We start from the raw sequence: 20,786 nt of genomic DNA on the forward strand, positions 1-20,786 counted from the left end.
GCAGTCTATTCAAGTGAATATAAGTTGAAAAGGATTTGCAAATCATTGTATTCTGTTTTTATTTACAATTTACACAACGTGCCAACTTCACTGGTATTGGGTTTTGTAATAAAAGAAAAGTCTTGTATGTTCACTATTTTATTTAAGGACAAAATTGCAATAAGAAACATATGTTTAATGTACCGTAAGATTTTTTGTTAAAATAAAGACAATAATGCTATTGTTTGTTACTGATACCGGTACCAAAATATTGGTATTGGGACAACCCTACATTGTCACGGCCCGGGCGCATGCCAATGCGCATTCTCCAGTGAGCCCCACGGAGCGCATCACTCTGGCGGCAGCAAGCAGCTGCTTTTCATCAGCACTCAACACACCTGTCGCTATTCAGCGGACTGCTTTCAAAAGCCTGCACAACCTGCTATCCTGGGCCAGAACGTAATCTTCTTTTGAAGTACTGGAAGGGATCAAGGTGCTCTATGCAATGTTGCGCTTTGCTCTCTGTTTTTTCTTCTCCGTGTTTGATTAGTCCCGTGTCTTGCTTGTTGTCCTTCCTGCAGTCTGCCTTCGTTCCACGTGATGAGCTGTGCGTGTCGTCTTCATTGTTTGTTCCCCTCTGGATTCCGGACTGCCTCCCTTGATCCTCGACCTCCCGCTTGGACACGGACCCTTTTGACGCCTCTCTATCGCCCTGACTACCTGCCTGTCTCACGAACATTCAAGCCTGCCTTTCTCCTCCAGGAATTCCACCTCTCGCTCAACACTCCCGGTAACACACAATAATTAATTCCCACAATTAGTCACACACCGTACACACTCTTGGATTGTGTCACACTATATTCTCTAGTTTAAAAATGTATTGTTTTTCATTTTATATATATATATATATATATATATATATATATATATATATATATATATATATATATATATATATATATATATATATATATATATATAATAAATCATAGAGCCAAACTACGCCACCTGTTGTCTGTGCCGTCTACTCCCCTCTGTACATCACATACATTCTATCATAACCACAACATGACTGCAAATTGTTTGTCGCTTATTCTTGGACTGCTTTCGTTTGTGTGCAGGCGCTTTCTGCATGCACATGTTGACGAGACAGAGTGAGTGACTGCTGTAAACACCAATCATTTTATTCCGGCTTTTAAAAAAAATTGTGACCAAAACTTAAGAAGTGTGAAAAATGTAGACAGTTTTAACTCATATATGTTCTAAAATGTAACTGTAAGCAAGTTGCAAACAGCCCCTTTAAGTTATCTCAATAAGATGGTCACTTTGTCAGTATTCCCTTTAAGTGGAACTGTACTTTTTTTGGGAATTTTGCCTATCAGTCACAATCCTTATGTAAGACAAGAACACATGTTTTTCTTTTTTTATGCATACTAACTAGTAAATACATGCGATCAAAAATCCACTTCCAATCGGAATGGGATTATTCTGCCCATAAAGCACTTAAAAAGGCACTCAAATACCTCCATCTAGGTTGTATATACACACTGTAAGTATATATGTAATGTTATAACAGGCACATTCATAATAACATGTAATATTTACGCATTTTGCTCATTTTAAGCATACAGCAGCGCATTCATTTTACAAACACATCACAACATTCACTTTTTCCTTTAAAAACATCACTGATTACTCCTCACTGCAGACTTTGTGGGAGCCAACAAGCACAATAAAACATCACTGAGATGCCAACTGCTCGGATGTTGAATTCCTGTTTAGATGAAGAATGACACATAATCCTAACGAAGAAAAAAACAAGCGTCTTTTCGTGTTTTTCTTGGATTTTCCGGGTCTAAATTACATGCCAAAATTGACCAACTTGTCAGATTATGTCCTCATCTTTCTATTATCAAAGTGAGATGCATTATTTATGATCTAGAATAAACTTTCACAAGCACCAAGACGAGAGAGCAGCTCACCACCCAATGATGTCAACATAGCCACACAAGCTGGTTAACTCTTTGTGATCACAGCGCCGCTAAAAATACATTGTGTGCGTTAGCGTTTACAATAACAAAATCATTGATATTTGGTTGATATTCAAGTCTTGAAATGGAAATGGAATATAGCATGTGACTTCTTCCTAGAAGTGAAAACCAGTGGTGGTCAATGAAGCTAAGATGGCTGTTGTACAGCAAGCAGCGCACAAACTATCTGAGTACAAAAGAGGCTTAAATCTTCCAGCAAAAAGCAGATACAAGCAACAAATCTAACTATACCTATACTTTATCCCAAAAAAGATATCAAGGATTATACATCGGTCGCGTTCTCAAACATATCGAAATATTGTGCTGCAGACACCATTCTACATGACAAAACAGATGAAAACTTGGAAAAGCATGGAGGTGTACAACTTCTTGGTGTGAGGCTGGGCCAAGGAAATTGGTTTCAAGACTCTCCTGGATAAATATGCATCTCTTTATTTTCATTGACTCCATTGTAAGCAGACTTTTATTATGTTTATTCACGAGTTAGAATGCATAAAGAAAATATATCTGTCTTCTTGTCTAACAGAATAATTGTGAACAATGAGCAAAATTTAAAAAAAAAGTGTAGTTCTCCTTTAAGTAACGTACACATTATCTAAAATGTTATGTCACCTATTTGCAACACATTGCCACCAGCAATTTACTGAAGGAAGGACTGCAAAGTGACAGCATGCTGCTGTCATTGAGGCACTAAGCTTGTGTATTAGATGTAAGAGGTTTTATCCATCCATCCATTTTCTACCGCTTGTCCCTTATGGGGTCGCGGTTGGTGCTGGAGCCTATCCCAGCTGCACATGGGCGGAAGGCAGGGTACACCCTGGACAAGTCGCCATCTCATCGCAGGGCCAACACAGATAGACAAACAACATGCACACTCACATTCACACACTAGGGCCAATTTAGTGTTGTCAATCAACCTATCCCCAGGTGCATGTCTTTGGAGGTGGGAGGAAGCCGGAGTACCCGGATGGAACCCACGCAGTCACGGGGAGAACATGCAAACTCCACACAGAAAGATACCGAGTCCAGAATCAAACCCAGGACCTTCGTAATGTAAGGCACACGTACTAACCCCTTGTAGAAGTCTCCTTCTCGTGGGGTGGGTGAATTACTCACGTCAGCTGGATACCGGTGTTCTGAAGTAACAACTGGTTTTATTTTTCCATCAAGCACTTGCATGACACACGACTTCTCAGTCCTCCTTTGTCTCATGCTCTCCAAGTCTCTCTCCAGAATTCCCTCCTCTCCTGCACCCGGCCGCTCACTCTTAAAGACAACAGATGATTAGATTAACACGTACCACCTGTGAAATCTAATCACCTGCCAGCTGTGTCTCGCCCGATGGCGCTCGTCCTCAGCACCATGGACAGCGGCGGTGACTTTTACTTCTACAGACAGCGCTGGCCACACCCCTGTTTACCCTAACTTATTTTTGTTGGCCAAACTGTTGCACTCAACCACATGGTGTTGTTGGAGAAGAAAACAATGCTTTGTGTCATAGTTGCTACTTAAAAACAGTATTTTTACTCAAACTATTCATGGCTTTATGTGTGCCCCCCATTGTTAATCTCATTTCTACACCTTTGCTACTGCCTGTTGGCATTGTAATCAACAGTGCACGTGGCAATCCTCTCTGTTCCGGCATTCGTTTAGTTTTTCTTTGTGTCTTATTAGCACACGGACACAAATGCATCATAGAATCTGTATTTTTTTTTCAGTGATTTTGCAAAATCATCTTCTCAGTGGACGTGGCACTTTAGGGAGTGAGTTGCAGTCATCATACACGCCCCCACAGCTTCCCCTTACCTCACCTCATCACCAGCCATGCTGAAGAGAACCTGACAGCTATTCAATTTCCCCAAAACTAAAATCTAATCTTTAGCCGCCTTCCCTGCACTGACACACGGAGCAACAGTGGAACGCCTCAAACTTCACCCATCTTTGGCAGCAGATTGGCACGATCACATATTCCACATACACTCACATTTCCTCACTGAAGTAATTTTCAGGCTAAAGAAGGAAATAAAAAATAGGGTAGAAAAAAAGTGGTTAAAGAAAACAAGCAAATAACGTTGGAGTCGTAAAACTGCACTGCATAATACTGAGAACTATATCAAATATGTTTTGCTTCACATGTAAAACATTAGGCTCATTTCACACTTGCCTCATTTTAACCATCTAAACAACCTGAAGCAATTAGTCAGCAGTTTTCACTAGTTTATCTGAAGTGTCGGTTTACCAAAGGAGTGTAAAACCTTAATTTTATATGTCAACAAAATAGTTGACAGCCAAGACCGTCCGAGCAAATGAATTTCAGCGTAGTCATCACACAACATTACACCTCCCCAACATACATCAAAATATATTGATATTTAACATATGGATACCATAATAAATAGACTCTGCCACATAACGATTATTTTTTGCCACTGCAAACTGTTTTATGTTACCCTTTTGTAGATTAAGCATTGCATTGTGGTACACTGTCAACTGCTGCAGTCATCTTGGATGAAATGGAACATAAGGACTTGCCTCATGAGTTCATCATTTACGGAGCATAGTGAATTGTGAAGTGAATGATATTGATATAGCACTTTTCTCTAGTGACTCAAAGTGCTTTTACATAGTGAAACCCAATATCTAAGTTACATTCAAACCAGTGTGGGTGGCACTGGGAGCAGGTGGGTAAAGTGTCTTGCCCAAGGACACAACGGCACTGACTAGGATGGCGGAAGCGGGGATCGAACCTGGAACCCTCAAGTTGCTGGCACGGCCACTCTACCAACCGAGCTATACCGCTATACCGCGAGTACAACTTCTAGACTGTGTTTTACATTTTAGATATGTATATATACTATGCTGTCGAAGTTAACGCGATAATAGCATGTTAACTATAAGTTCCTTTGGAGGCACTATTTTTTTTGTTGCGCAATTAACGCACTTGCGCCCTTTTTGACCCTCGGGTGGGGCTTCACTTTCATGTGTAGATTACAGTTAAGGTGCATTTATAACAAAAAATGTAAATTGTTACTGACACTGCTTTAGTAAGATGGCATAAAAGCTGAACAGAAATGAAAGACGGTAGGCATGAAGTCGAGAGGGGACTTTTTAATAGCAAACAGTGAGGTTTGACATCAAGACACTTTCTCAAACCAGTCACTTTTCTGGCTTCAAAATAAAAGCGTTACGCTTATACATCCGGTTTAACAAAATAAAAATGTCCTACATTATGATCATGCTTTGTCAAAGATGTTTTGTAATTTTTTTTCTGTGATATTTGCACCTAAACAAATGCTAGCACATCAGTTGAGGAATATGGGATGGATTTTTCTGGCTGGCTGAAATATTGTGTACATTATTTGAAACTGTTCTGGTTGAGTCTTCAATTATAAAAATGTTATTTTAAAAAAAACATTTTACAATCAATTCCTACAAATTTTGTGAACTTACTGTTTTTTTAATTTGTTAAAACTTTATATAATTAAGCTGATATGTTGAAAATGCAAAATAAATTGGTTTGATTAACATGCAAACAGGCAGCAAATTACTTACACAGGACCTAATTAAATGTGTTTTATAGGTTGGTAAAATTGGTATACTTAAGTTGGTAATAAGTTGAAGATGCAACAAAATTAAGTCAAACTTTCAAAAAATTGGCCAAAAATTAAGTTGGACAATAATGAAAGAAGACAGCAAATTAATTACACCACACCTAATTAAAATATATACCAGTTAAATAATGTTAATTTGATGCAATTTTTTCAAAAATGGTCGCAACATTTTTGTGAACTTACAGGTTTTTAATTTGTTAAAACTATTAAATTGGTAATAAGTCAAAGAAAGAATGAAGAAAAATGAAGTAGAATTTTGTCCATTTTGCAAAGCGAAATACACACATTACACACTACTGCTGATGTTTAATGTCCACAATAAAACATGTCTTGAAGGAGACATGGATAACACTTAAGCAGTGCTTCATGTTCCCAAGACTGTCCAGCAATGATGACAAAGTCCTGAGATGCATGCTGATCATCATTTCCCAGCGTCACGACGTAGAAGAAGAACATTCCTCATCAATCGCCTTTCTAAACAGTGGCCTAGTGGTTAGAGTGTCCGCCCTGAGATCGGTAGGTTGTGAGTTCAAACCCTGGCCGGGTCATACCAAAGACTATAAAAATGGGACCCATTACCTCCCTGCTTGGCACTCAGCATCAAGGGTTGGAATTGGGGGTTAAATCACCAAAAATGATTCCCGGGCGCGGCTACGCTGCTGCCCACTGCTCCCCTCACCTTCCAGGGGGTGATCAAGGGGATGGGTCAAATGCAGAGGACAAATTTCACCACACCTAGTGTGTGTGACAATCATTGGTACTTTAACTTTAACTTAAAAGACAAAAAGAGAAAACACAAAGACAATTTTACTTTGAACAAAAGTAATAGGAGCAGAAAGTCAAATGTATAACCAACTATATGGAAGCTATGATGTTAAACATGCATCGTACATTAATTCTAACAAAATAGAATGAAGTGCCGAAAGCCTACAAAAGACATGGAAACTACTGAAAAAAATATATATATTAAAAATATATACAAAATATATTTTAGAAGAATTCATACAAAAATGTACACAACTTCATGACTATTCAAATTATGACATATGTTACATTATCAGTAGCAATGCAGACTAAATATCCTGTGAATGAGGAAACATATTTCTTACCTCTTTAAATTGTTCTATAAAGGTATGTCAGCTGCCAGTCAAAGTGTTGAAGACAAACCTGTTCATTGATCTGAAATATCATAAAAAGAACGTGAAGCAAAAATGACTATTAACGATACAGATAATATAAATATCTATTTCCTTTAAATCTTTCTACAAATTCTGTCAGCTGCCACTCAGTGTTGACAAAGCCATTCATTAATCTGAAACAAAATAAATAGTATAAGCAAACTTACTATGAACTATTCATTTATCCATCCATCCATCCATCCATCCATCCATCCATTTCCTACCGCTTGTCCCTCTTTATTCAGTTGATGTATTTCTAAATATATATATGTATATATAATATTTAAATCTTTCTACAAGGTCTATCAGCCTCAAAGTGTTGATGACAAAGCTGGACGTTGATCTAAAAAAAAAAAAATCACAATAAGAAAGTTAAGGAAAAATATACTAAAACTTGTTTCAGTCAAAATATATATACACATACATACAGACATGCATACATATAATCTTACCTTTTAAATATGCTGTAATGTGTTGATGACAAAGATGTTTGTTGATCTAAATCAAACAAAAGGAATGTATGCATAATAGCTATTATTTAGTTGATATGGTTATGGTTATAATAACAATAATTCAAATACATCCATGCTAAAAGCATACAGACAAGCATCATAATGTAATCAAATTCAAAGATGACAGGCTTGTTTTTGTGTGCATAGCAAACGTTGTATTTAGCTTCACAAAATAGACAAACCAATCCTCACTCTCTGCCTATCTAATGTATGAGATGAATTAAATACGCCTACATTGAGCTAACTTAGTACTAGATAATAAACTGACTCAACAACTGTCAACTGTGTCCTTAAATAAGCTAGGAGCTTGGAATGCAAGCTAGCGGCAGCCTGTATGTAAGCTAGCAACTCGACAAGCTGGCAACTCAAAATAAACATGAACATAGGTTGATGGGTATTATCAATTAGTTTCCTTTAGTAAAAGCAGAGAACAAAAGAAAAGATTTAAACAAAACGTGGTTTGCTTTGATCGGAAAAGCTCATGGCTAACTAGCTATATGCTACATCAGCCTAAACCAGCCAGCTCCCATATAAATGTAGTGCTTTACTAGGTAATAAAGTAACACAAAACAGTGTGAATTAAATATTTAAGAGGACAAACCTTTTAGAGTTGGTTGTCCTCACAAAAGGGACGCTACGTCGAAATGTGTGTGTTCAAAAGATGGCGCTTTGTGTGCCTCACCTTCTTTGACGTGATGAATTCACACGTTCTTGTCATAAGGCCTTGCAAAGCCATGTTCTTTGATAAAATGTATTCATGCAGAGGTTAAAAAAGCTATTTTATGTTGTAAAATTAAAATTAAAATAAAAACGAGTTACAAAAAATATGTATTTTGATTATTAGAAACTTAAGTAGTCACACAAAATAGATCAACTTAATTTGCAATAAAAAAAAAAAACTTCATGAAATTAAGTTTAATGAACTATACTTCTGAACAAGTTTTTACAGTGCACAGAATGTTTAGCAGTCTGAATATTACATGTTATTAATACATAGAGAAAGTTAAAGGGGAACTGCACTTTTTTTTTTTAATTGTGCCTATCCTTCAATCTTAATGAAAGACATGTTTTTAAATGCATTCTAACTAGTAAATAAAAGTACAGTACTTACAGCGGAGCCAATGGGAGGTCCTCTATTTCACCCATAAAATCTAATAAAAAAACATTCATAAACCGCCAACAATACTCCATTATACATTTCGTGATTTGAATATTAACAAAGTATTAGTGAAATTGTTATTATAAGCGCTAACGCAGACAAACTTTTTATAGTGGCCCTGTGATCAAAAGCCAGTGTACAATTTCGACATGATCAACTAGCGAGGTGATGTTTCCTCACTTCCTTCCTCCCTGCAAGTTTATTGTAGATCATAAATCATGCATCTCACCTGGACAGAAGAAGTCTGAAGACGTGCTCCGACAAGTTGGCACACTTCAACAGCCATTTAGGACCCGGAAATGGCGAGAACGACACAAAAAGACGCGCACGCGCAGTGATCCGCTTGCGGCATTCGACACAGGGGACAAATGTTCTAAATGAAAGATCGTTTTGTGACAACATGCAATGTTTCTGATTTATCTAAGTGGTGGACTGGCAGAGGTGGAAATGAAGCACATGTTAATGATAGCAACTCAACATCCATGTGTGATATGTACTCACTCGTAATAGTGCTGGGGAAGCAGTCACTATGGCCAGAGCCATACTGGTTGCGGGGTTGTTTAGCATTAATAAAGCTAAATATGATGTATTCCAAAAATCCTTCCATATTCTCTACTGCTCGCTAGTGTTATCATATCTGAATTATTGTGTAAAAATATGGGGAAATAATTTAAAAAGTACACTTCATTCACTAACTACACTACCGTTCAAAAGTTTGGGGTCACCCAAACAATTTTGTGGAATAACCTTCATTTCTAAGAACAAGAATAGACTGTCGAGTTTCAGATGAAAGTTCTCTTTTTCTGGCCATTTTGAGCGTTTAATTGACCCCACAAATGTGATGCTCCAGAAACTCAATCTGCTCAAAGGAAGGTCAGTTTTGTAGCTTCTGTAACGAGCTAAACTGTTTTCAGATGTGTGAACATGATTGCACAAGGGTTTTCTAATCATCAATTAGCCTTCTGAGCCAATGAGCAAACACATTTTACCATTAGAACACTGGAGTGATAGTTGCTGGAAATGGGCCTCTATACACCTATGTAGATATTGCATCAAAAACCAGACATTTGCAGCTAGAATAGTCATTTACCACATTAGCAATGTATAGAGTGTATTTCTTTAAAGTTAAGACTGGTTTAAAGTTATCTTCATTGAAAAGTACAGTGCTTTTCATTCAAAAATAAGGACATTTCAATGTGACCCCAAACTTTTGAACGGTAGTGTATGTTACAAAAAAGGTCAGTTAGAATAATGAAAAATATTGGATATAGAGAACATTCAAACCATTTTGTTTATTAAATATAAAATATTGAAATTCTAATTCAATTTGATGCATTTGCAAACAGTCAAACTAAAGTACACAGCAAACTATAACCTGCTAACCAAGAATGTACAATTACTCACAAAAATGAAGATGAATATAACCTTAAAGAAAAATGTAATCTAAAACATTTGCTTGCACGTCCAACACTTAAAACCTTCAGCATATCAGTATGTGGAATTAAATTATGGAATGGATTAATAAACTGTATGATCCACTTTAAGAAACTGTTCAAACTCACAGCGTTTACAAAGTACAATAAAGAAGACTCCTGTTAAACATCTTGAACTTTAATGAAAATGGGAAGATCTTATTAATCTCATTATGTGAATCATAACTATGTATGATAATTAAATATTGCCAAATTTACTTACTCATGTGTCTGTTTATTTATGTGTTCATTCACTGTGGTTACAGATTTAGTACAAACAAATGGGTTAGAAATTGCTATAAAACTAAAAGGGATAGGATTTTTTTTTAAACTCTGCTTCCTCCTGCTTCTTTTCGGACATGTAATGAGAAAGTGGAAAAACATGTGATGTATGATATTATAATTGTATGCATGTGTAACCCTTGTGCTCTGTGGTGTGCGTGGTGTTCCTTTGTGGCTCTGTGTTGTGTTTCAAGGTGTCGCTGTGTTGGATGGAGAAGACCAGGAACCAGGGAGTGATTGTGGTGCTGACAAAATACTTTATTCAGTCCTTCTTTTCAATACAAAAATAAAGTTATACACATTGTAAAACGTATACTAACAATATATAAATGTGACACATAAATAACTTAGTAGATAAATCAAGAGTGCACCCTGCATTCTTTTTATTTTGTCTTATTTTGTATTCTAATTTTATTTACATTTGTATACACATATATACATTTTAGTCTTACTTGTTAAAGTGTATTGTTATCTATGTTATTAAAATAATACAACATTCTTTAAGTTAGGGAAAGTTAACAAAAAATGTGATTTCACTGGTAAAGCATGGAGATATGGGACCACTTTAAGGAACATTTACAGTAAAAACTAAAATTTATAAATTATTTACAATATTTTAGAAGAATTCTTACCAATACAGTATTTTTTGTGTACACTGAAATTATTGTGATCCTTATCTTATAACCGCCAGAAGGAATTATTTTGTTGCAAAAAAAAGAACTGTTAAAAAAGAGCCATAAATCCCATCTCTAGAAGGTAGCTGCAGGAACACAAATACAACAAGAAGTAAAAGAGGGTCTACAGTGACCCCTGCTAGAAAAATTATGCCCGAGGCAACAAATGTTCGAAATTAACTAACCCCATAACCTTTACCATAGCTAACGTTGCTAGCTAGAAAACATTGCATGTTGTCACCAAACAACCTTTCATTGTGAACATGTCTCCTCACCTGTGTGCTAGCCGCAGAAGGGGGCTGAAGAACCTAATATAGGGCCCCGGCAGAACCAGACGACATCATTATTGCAATTGGGAGTGGATCACTGCGCAGGCGCAGCACGGCGCACTGCGCTTGCGGTGCAATGCAAAATCGGAATTTAATGCTTGGCTGTTGCAATGCATAATATAGCACGATTTGTCGGGCCATTTTTGCATTTTGTCATCGGCGCTGTTCACTGGCGTCATTTATTTCTCTGACTATCGCATGCTGTATGAAGTGTTGGCTTGAATTAAAAAATATCCTATGTTCGTTGAACGCAAGGTGAAGAGGACGCCCCTTATCCTTTTGCTGATTGGTCCGTCATGAGGCCACCCCCCTTGCACCACTTGCACGAAAAGGGCCAAAAGTCTGAAACTGAAAAAAAAAGTTTTGTATCTGAAAAAGAAAGATGTGAAAAAAATTTAACTGTAGAACAAAAATAGTATCAATTTAAAAAAATGTAAAGCTCAAATATCAAAATACATAAAAATGAAAAAAAAAATTTCCTTAAATGAAATTAAGTGTGAATTAGAAATATATTCAATTTGGAAAAAATGGTGTTCATTTATTTTTATTTTGAATACACTGATGTACTTTTCAACATTCAACATCAGCACCTGAACTTTCATTTTCAAGGTAAATGTTTTCAGGTACAAAACATATGGCCCTGATTTACCTCCTCTCAGCCTCCCCTGACCACATGCCACTGCTACAGGCTGACAGCCACCCCACGGCGAACCCAAATTAAATGAGTGAGTAATGTGTCATGAATCTATTCTGCAAACGTTATCTTCAACCTTTGAACGAGCTTATTCTCTCCGGTGTGGCAATTTGTACCGCATCTTCCATCACTAGAGGGCTTGTAATGATTGCATTGTGGAAAGTATGTCCCACTATTGTGATTCCAAGAAGCCATAACATTAGTGAGGTGAAAACCAGTAAAGCCAACATCACACACTGGCACAAAAAAACAACTTGCTCAATGATACATGAAATTAAAGAATGCAGGACAATCACAGTCGAATGGTAAACTCCAAAGCTCATTGTGACAATCAGTGGGTGATGTTTAATGCGTCAGAAGTCTGTAAGCTGGAGGGTGACTTTATACACACACTGTACACAAGGTATTTTGCATTATTTTTGTAACAAAGAACATAGCTAATATGTGCTTTCTATTAAGGTATTGATCATGGAGACAGATACACGCACACACACACACACACACACACACACACACACACACACACACACACACACACACACACACACACACACACATATTTCCCAGACTGATATAACCTTGAAATGAGATACATTCAGGAAGTAGGCTGCTGTTGTTGTTGTTGTTATTGTATGGTAAAATAGCACAAATAAGGTTAAGGGAGAGGGTGGTTTCGGGATTGAAGATGTAGCAGACTATATGAAATATGTCCTTTTCTATAAGATACTTTGATTTTCATACACACAACAAAAATAAATGTTTTTCTATTTAATCCTATTTTTTTAAGTTGAACTCAAAGATCTACATGTGTTTTATGTACACAAAAGGCCTTATTACGCTCAAATATTATTCACAAATCTGATAATGTGTTGGAAAGCACTTCTCGTTTGCAGAGATAAAGTGTGCTATTTAAAGATGCTGTTTAGGCAGCATCATTATCGCACAGGTGTGCCTAATAATGGTGAATACAAGCGGCCACAACACTATAAAAACAGCACAACGCCACAGATGTTGTGAGTATTGAGGGAGAGTGCAATAGGCATGTTAATTGCATGAATGTCGACCAGAACTGTTGTCTGTGAATTGAATGTTTATTTATTTACCCTAAGCCGTCTCCAAACCTGTTTCAGGCCATGTCTACACTAAGTCGTAAACCATTAAACGAATAATTATTTAGCCGAAGCCCCGTTTCAGCCACACTAAACCATCGTTTAAGGTCCCCCTCCTCGGACAAATTTTTACACAGGTAAGTCAGCCGTGTATTTGTTGAATCTCCGGCACTTAGCTTTGTATGGACTCATTGATCGTTTACAAAGTGAGTTCGGAGAGGAAGTGACGCCAGAAAGACCGCGCCCACACAGGAAGTGACGCCAGAAAGTATGCGCCCCTCACGGGAAATGACATCAGAAAGAAAGCGCTACAGCCAGCTTCATAACAAAAATGGAGGCGAGTCATCCAGACATGCCCATGTTTTTCCTTCTTGTACATGTACAGGCGCTTTAGGAAATCACAAATCAATACCTTAAGAGAAGGCAACAGGCGATTGCAGCTATTTCGGATACAACACATTTCAGACGGCAAGAGAACTTTCGAACAGTCAGCTGTGATTCTACTTACCGGAAAACTTGGCCCCTTCCTCCCGTGGATGCGATCGTGATAGGCAGTGTGTGACTACAAATATTGCTTTATGGACGTGACTGTGAAATGGCCAGGCAGTGTGCATGATGTCCGCATCTTCGCTTACTCCGCCATTAGCGCGCAGCTGAAAGATGGAATCATCCTCTCGTGTCCAAAACTGTTTATTGTCTACTTTCTCATGTGGATTAAAGAGTTTATTAATTTATGATGGCTCAGGTGTGATACACTACAATAGGGTCCCACAGCACACTGGATTCTAATTAATTGAAATACCACATCACTGGCTATTGTACTCTTTTAGATAACTTCACAGTGAAGTAAAGTCATGTACTGGAAAGCTTGGAGCAGATGTACGCTTTTTTTTCTTCTTCGGCACATGCGTACTAGGTCGCGTTGCCCCGGCGGACGTAGGGGGCGGGGATCTTAAACAGTGGCATTGTTGTGTGTGGAAACGGATAAGGTTAGGTGTGATTTACCCTGGATAACCTTATCCGGCTTAGTGTAAACGGGGCCTCAGAGAATTTGGTGGTACATTAACAACATCATATCAGTTTAAACATTTAAATACAATAAAGAGAAAGAAGTGCAGCGTCGAGTGTAACGGATGCCAGCTCGACTGGCAGTGTTGTAGTATGCATTGCATAAACTTCATTCATCCCTTAATAGTTGCACTGTACAACACTGTATTTTAGCTGGATGGATAGCGTTGGACTTAGTATTGCTGGCACTTATTGAAATAATGGAATATAGTAGATCGTAAACAGTGTGCAGCTGCGCAGTGTTGACAGACTTAACAAAATCAATTGACACAATTAATAATGTTGTAACTTCTTTTGTGAAGTGTACATTTAAATTGCATGTTTATAAAATTATAGCGGAGCTGTCAATATTCATTTATTTTAATGTGTATTCATGTAGACCACAGCAATAAGACTATATGGCAAATGTAGAGATGTATTGTTATGTGCCAAAATAACTACATTTACCATGATCCTGCAGGAACGAAAGCAGGAGGTTGAGGCAAGAAAAAGCGCTGGTATTGTTGAGGAGGGTATAGCTGCAGCCGCAGACACACTCCAAGTCGCACGCACTATAAGTTGCGGCCACAAGGGTGACGACAACGGACGTGAATCATGCTTTAAAGACGTGCCCACAGTGAGGCTTTCAACACTAGAGTGGACACTTGATTTTTAACGTGATCCAAGATGGCTAATGCAATGCACCGATGGTTGCTATTATTTTGGTTGTTGAATGTAGGGCTGGGCGATATATTGATATACTCGATATATCGCGGGTTTGTCTCTGTGCGATATAGAAAATGACTATATCGTGATATTGGAGTATACGTTCTCACTCAGTTGTTTTTAGCTGCGGGCATTATACTACAGGCTCTTCTCACTCTCTCGTCTCTCCTGCTCACAGAGACATAAAACAAGCGTGTGCCACGTCATACGCTCTCGCCGAGAAGAGAGGTAGCGGCATGGCTAACGTTAACTGTAGCAAGTGGTACAAGCGGAGCGGTGCGAGTGACAATACAAGAGAGAGAAACGAAACTGATCACAAATGAAGGAAGAACAATTAATGCCCCAAAAAAACAGCACGGGGTCCATCGTCTGGCGGTGGTTTGGCTTCAAGCGGGAATATATTCAGCAGACAACAGTAATATGCAAAGTATGCAGCAAAAGCGTTGCTACAGAAGGTAGCAGCACTACTAATTTGTTCTTTCATTCAAAAAGTCACCGGCTAGAGAATGAAGAGTGCTTGAAACTCCGCACGTTAACATCTCCGGCCGGTGCCACACCCAAAAAAATGCAGAAACAACCTGTACTGACACAATTGAGCCTGACGTCTTCCATTTACAGATCAACACCATATGAAAAACAGAAGGAGATAACGTCCGCAGTAACTTATTACATAGCGAAGGACATGGCCCCAGTTAGTGTGGTTGAAAAGCCTGGATTTAGAAAGCTCATCAACACACTTGACCCAAGATTTAATCTGCCTAGTCGCAAATATTTTGCAAAGGAAGCTCTACCTGAGTTGTACATTAAAGTGAGAGAAGAGCTGGCGAACCAGCTTACAAATGTGATCCACTTCTCCACAACTGCTGACATATGGAGCAGCCGAACGTGTGAGCCATACCTCAGTTTGACGGTTCACTACATTGACAATTGGGAGTTGAAATGCAAGTGCCTTCAGACGAGTTTTCTTCCCGGGGACCACACAGGCCTGCAAGATGCTCTGATGTCAAGGAACTTAAATGAAGCTCGCCAGGTGTGCATCACCACGGATAATGGAGCTAACATTGTCAAAGCTGTGAGCCTCAACCAGTGGACACGTCTACAATGTTTTGGCCATCGCCTGCATCTTGCAATTGGTGAGTTTCTCCCCGTGACAGTAATCATCTTTCAGCATTGTTATAAAACCCTACTGGTCATAACACAGAACTGTTTTATCTATGCAACTAAAGTGTGTGTGTGTGTGTGTGTGTGTGTGTGTGTGTGTGTGTGTGTGTGTGTGTGTGTGTGTGTGTGTGTGTGTGTATGTGTGTGTGTGTGTGTGTGTGTGTGTGTGTGTGTGTGTGTGTGTGTGTGTGTGTGTGTGTGTGTGTGTGTGTGTGTGTGTGTGTGTGTGTGTGTTTCAAAAAAGGTGCATAACTGTGCATCTTAGCTTAGGCATCCAAGAGTTTTTATATAAATTGGCTTACATGTTAATTTCTTTTTCTGCATTAGTGTGTCAGTAGACTGCGTTTCATATTGCATTTTTTATATTTTGAAACTTATATTTTATGTAAGCATCTTCACTTTTACCCACTACTGTATAAAAATAATTACCAAAATTAGTGGATTTCTTCACAATTACTGTAACATTATAAATGCTTGTTTTTCATTCTCAGAGAGAACCATGAAGCACACCCGCATTTAACGTGCTGTTGCTGTGTGCAAGAAGGTAGTAAGCAGCTTCTCGTTCAGTTGGAAGAGGAGGAGAGACCTGGCCACCGCACAGCAAGAGCTGAAACTCCCTGCACACCAGCTAATCAGTGAGTCTCCTACCAGGTGGGGATCCCGAGAGAAGATGATTGAGCGGGTGCTGGAGCAGGAACAAGCAATTTCTCAAGTCTTAGCCGCAGACAAGAAAACCCGGCATCTCGTTCTCACCTGGCAAGACCTGCAAGTCCTCGAGTCAGTGCACAAGGCTCTCAAACCCCTCCTGGAATTCACTGATGCTCTATCAGGTCAGAGTTACATCACAGTGTCCTATGTCAAGCCTGTGCTCCATCTCTTCAAGTCTAGCCTCTTGGCATATCAGGAGGATGACACTCCACTGACCCAGTCTATCAAAGCCTCCATCCTAGATTATCTGAGCAAGAAGTTTTCTGATCCTTCCACTAACGCCCTGCTGGACATGGCAGGCTTAGTGGATCCCAGGTTCAAGACAACATACTGCACAGAAGGAAAGGTGGAGGACATCAAGAGCAGAGCCTTAGCTGAGATGGAGGCTATGCTGTCCGAGTCTGACCAGGGCACTGCTTCCTACCCTCAAGATGCATCAACAGCATCACAGCCAACAGAGCCACTAAGGAAGAAAACCCTTGAAAGCTTCTTTAAAACAGCAGCAACATCATCCTCAAGCACACTATCACAGAGAGAGCATATTGAAAAAGAGTTGTCTGCCTACTTGAAGTCTGTTAATGTTGACAGTGAAGCAAATCCCCTGCAGTGGTGGAAAGACCATGAGGAAATGTTCCCAAATCTAAAAATGTGGCAAAAAAGTATCTGTGTGCCTGTCACCAGTTCCCCATCGGAAAGGGTGTTTAGTACCAGTGGGAATATAGTTACATGCCACCGAGCATCTCTCAAACCAGACACCGTTTATAGGCTTGTGTTTTTGGCACAAAACCTCTGAACAACCTGGTACTACTCACTGGTTGTTTTCACAAGCACAACACACCATGCACAAAATGCAACTATATATTTTTTGAACTTCTTATTTGTGACATATATTTCATACAGAAAAAACTAAGACTAAAGCTGTGAACTTTTCCATAAGTAACCTCACTGACCTTTTGGTGCCATTGTTTTATGTTCAGGCATTGTGGCCATACAAATAGGGTCCTCTTTTTGAAATATCTTGTGTGACATCATGCACAAAAGTGCACTTTATTTGTTTGAAAATATTGTAGTGGCGTTCTGTTCAAAAAGTGCACTTTAATTTAGTGTTGTTTATAAATGTCATCTTAGTGACATCATGCACAAAAGTGCACTAATTTGTTTTAAAATGTCTCTGACAATCTTGCACTTTGTTTTGAAATTAGTATTTAATAAATATAGTTTTGGTAAACTGACTTAGTTGTGATTTCCTTCTCTGCATGAAAGTTTAAAATGAGCATATATTAATGCAGTATGAAGAAGAATGTTTTAATGTAGACACATAGAATCATTATACTGCTGTGATTATATGCATCAAGTGTTAATTCAAGGCTATGGCAAAATATTGCGATATACTGTATATCATGTATCGTGACATGGCAGAAAAATATTGAGATATTAATAAAAGCCCATATCGCCCAGCCCTAGTTGAATGTATTGGTTTTTTGGCTGATTATCTACAACTCTAACCGTAACAAGAACCCTAACAAAAACTTAAACCTAACCCAAAGCGTAACTTTAATTTATTTTTAGCAACATTTTTTTAAATGCATTTCTGTTTTCCGTGTTAATTACCAGTTTTTCCTGTTTACAGGGAAGCCAAGTGCGACATACGCTACATCATATTGCGGTAGGGGGAAAAAAAGCATTGTTGCCCGAGGTCACACGCGCCCCACCCCACTATTTGAGAAGGACTGCTTTAAGGGGCGGTATAGCTCGGTTGGTAGAGCGGCCGTGCCAGCAACTTAAGGGTTGCAGGTTCGATCCCCGCTTCCGCCACCCTAGTTACTGCCGTTGTGTCCTTGGGCAAGACACTTTACCCACCTGCTCCCAGTGCCACCCACACTGGTTTAAATGTAACTTAGATATTGGGTTTCACTATGTAAAGCGCTTTGAGTCACTAGAGAAAAGCGCTATATAAATATAATTCACTTCACTTCACTTCACTTAAGTGGACGCGACTTAGACTTAAAGTGGGCACGACTTAGAGTAGTTCTGCACGGCCGCAGCTAGATATACTTGATATTGTTCAAGAACACGTAAGCCATTGTATACTTAGACACCAATTGTATGTGAAGATATCTTGTTTAACCTGATACTTTGAATATAAAGAACCAGTCAATCGACATCCTATCTCCTCTTAGAAGTGTGATCAAGTGTAGAAATTACTACATTTATTAGTGCCGAAAATCTATAATGCTTGCACGGGAGATAGAAACGCAGTGGAAGCTGCAACAAAGGCGGAGGAGGATTGTCGTAAGGACGCGGAAAGGATTTAACTGAAAGCGAAGCACAATCAGAGGTGCTACAACAAGAATTATTCATCATATTGAATAAGAAACGGCTAAAAATGAACCGTATGTTGATCACTTGATCACTTTGCTGGAGATGTTGTCCGCCAAGCTTGTTCAAACTGAACCGCGAAATGGAACTACTAACTTCACTGGAAGAATTGGAGTTGCAGATCGAAACATCAGAGTAGGCCTGGGCAATCTGGCCTAAAAATAAAATACCTGATTTAAAAAAAAAAATTTGATTTATAATTATTCCTCTACTTTTTAAAAAACCCAATTGAATACAAATGACCGAGAGAGTTCAAAATGGGTTAATCTTTTATTTGATCAAAAACTAGTATATTGAAATGAAACTGCATACACTGCATCTCACTCTTAGCAAAATTCTAATTTGAATAATGTTGTTCTTTTTAAACCAGATATAAATTGTACTTTTTAATCATTTTCAAAGAACTAATTTAACAGTCTTGAATAAAATAATTATGTTAACAAAAATATAACATTGCACATTGCATGCAAATAAATAATCATCTCCAACATTGAGATTAATAGTGAAAACTTAAAACTTCTGTCATGAATAGAATATCTCTATAAATAAAATGTAGTATTATACATTGTGTGAAAATAAATAATCAAGTAAATCATTGAGAAGTAAACAGGCTTTTTTTCAATTCGTAGTGGTGGAAAATTACTTTTAAAAAGTAATGTATTATAACATCTCGTTACTTTACCAAAAAGGAATAGAATTACTAAAGGGATTACTCTTTAATTAATTAAAATAATTACTAGGGAAAGTAATAAATGCGTTACTTAAAAAAAAAAATCTAATATCTGGCTTATGCAATTGAGAAATGTATGATATTGGTAGAGTATGCGTGAGTGTGCCTTTAAAAGGCAGTGCCTTTTTGGCTAGGGACGTGTGACGTCAGCGCCTAGAGCAGGGGTCACCAACGCGGTGCCCGCGGGCACCAGGTAGCCCGTAAGGACCAGATGAGTAGCCCGCTGGCCTGTTCTAAAAATAGCTCAAATAGCAGCACTTACCAGTGAGATGCCTCTATTTTTTTAAATTGTATTTATTTACTAGCAATCTGGTCTCGCTTTGCTCGACATTTTTAATTCTAAGAGGGACAAAACTCAAATAGAATTTGAAAATCCAAGAAAATATTTTAAAGACTTGGTCTTCACTAACTGACAAAGAAACAGATAACAGATTTGGTGTCCAGTTCAAAGTGTGACATGATTTATTTAAAAATTTGACAGTTTACTTTTGTATTTTACATGAGTTATTATTTGTACAAACATGGTGAAAAGTAATTCATGATTTGTTAAAAAATGTTAGTGGCTAGCTAGTTAAAATGGGATATTGTGATTTCACAAGACTGTCTTAGAAGTGATCATATGAAAATGTTCAATTTGAAAAATGTGCACTTAGAGAAAATATAAAAATAAAGTGTTACATATTGATATTTATCTGTTTCTATATATATTTATTGTGAGAAATCATTAAGATGATCAGTGTTTCCACAAAGATAAATATAATTAATTATTAATAATAACATAAAATTAAAGGTAAATTGAGCAAATTGGCTATTTCTGGCAATTTATATCAAACTGGTAGCCCTTCGCATTAATCAGTACCCAAGAAGTAGTTCTTGGTTTCAAAAAGGTTGGTGACCCCTGGCCTAGAGAGCAGCAGCACACTTGTGTGTGTTAGTTTAGCAGTTCCGGCAGCTCTGTTAAATGTTTTCACTGGATTGTGTTCAG

The 20,786-nt window shown here is 38.1% G+C and overlaps 1 protein-coding gene across 8 annotated transcripts in view; it reads right to left on the reverse strand.

The window, feature by feature from the left end:
* The window catches only part of cacna2d3a (calcium channel, voltage-dependent, alpha 2/delta subunit 3a), a 343,144-nt gene that overhangs the window by 314,090 nt on the left and 8,268 nt on the right, over positions 1 to 20,786 (reverse strand). Inside the window, exon 1 of one of the 8 annotated variants that reach the window (XM_062053834.1) lies at positions 3,147 to 3,256. The exons of the other annotated variants lie outside the window; for them this stretch is intronic. Coding sequence (XP_061909818.1) covers positions 3,147 to 3,242 — 96 coding nt within the window. The 5' untranslated portion in view covers positions 3,243 to 3,256. Of the gene's footprint in view, positions 1 to 3,146; positions 3,257 to 20,786 lie in introns of those variants that run through there. 8 annotated transcript variants of the gene reach the window in all.

The sequence above is a fragment of the Entelurus aequoreus genome, linkage group LG07 (genome assembly GCF_033978785.1).
Source record: "Entelurus aequoreus isolate RoL-2023_Sb linkage group LG07, RoL_Eaeq_v1.1, whole genome shotgun sequence".
NCBI classification, from domain to species: domain Eukaryota; kingdom Metazoa; phylum Chordata; class Actinopteri; order Syngnathiformes; family Syngnathidae; genus Entelurus; species Entelurus aequoreus.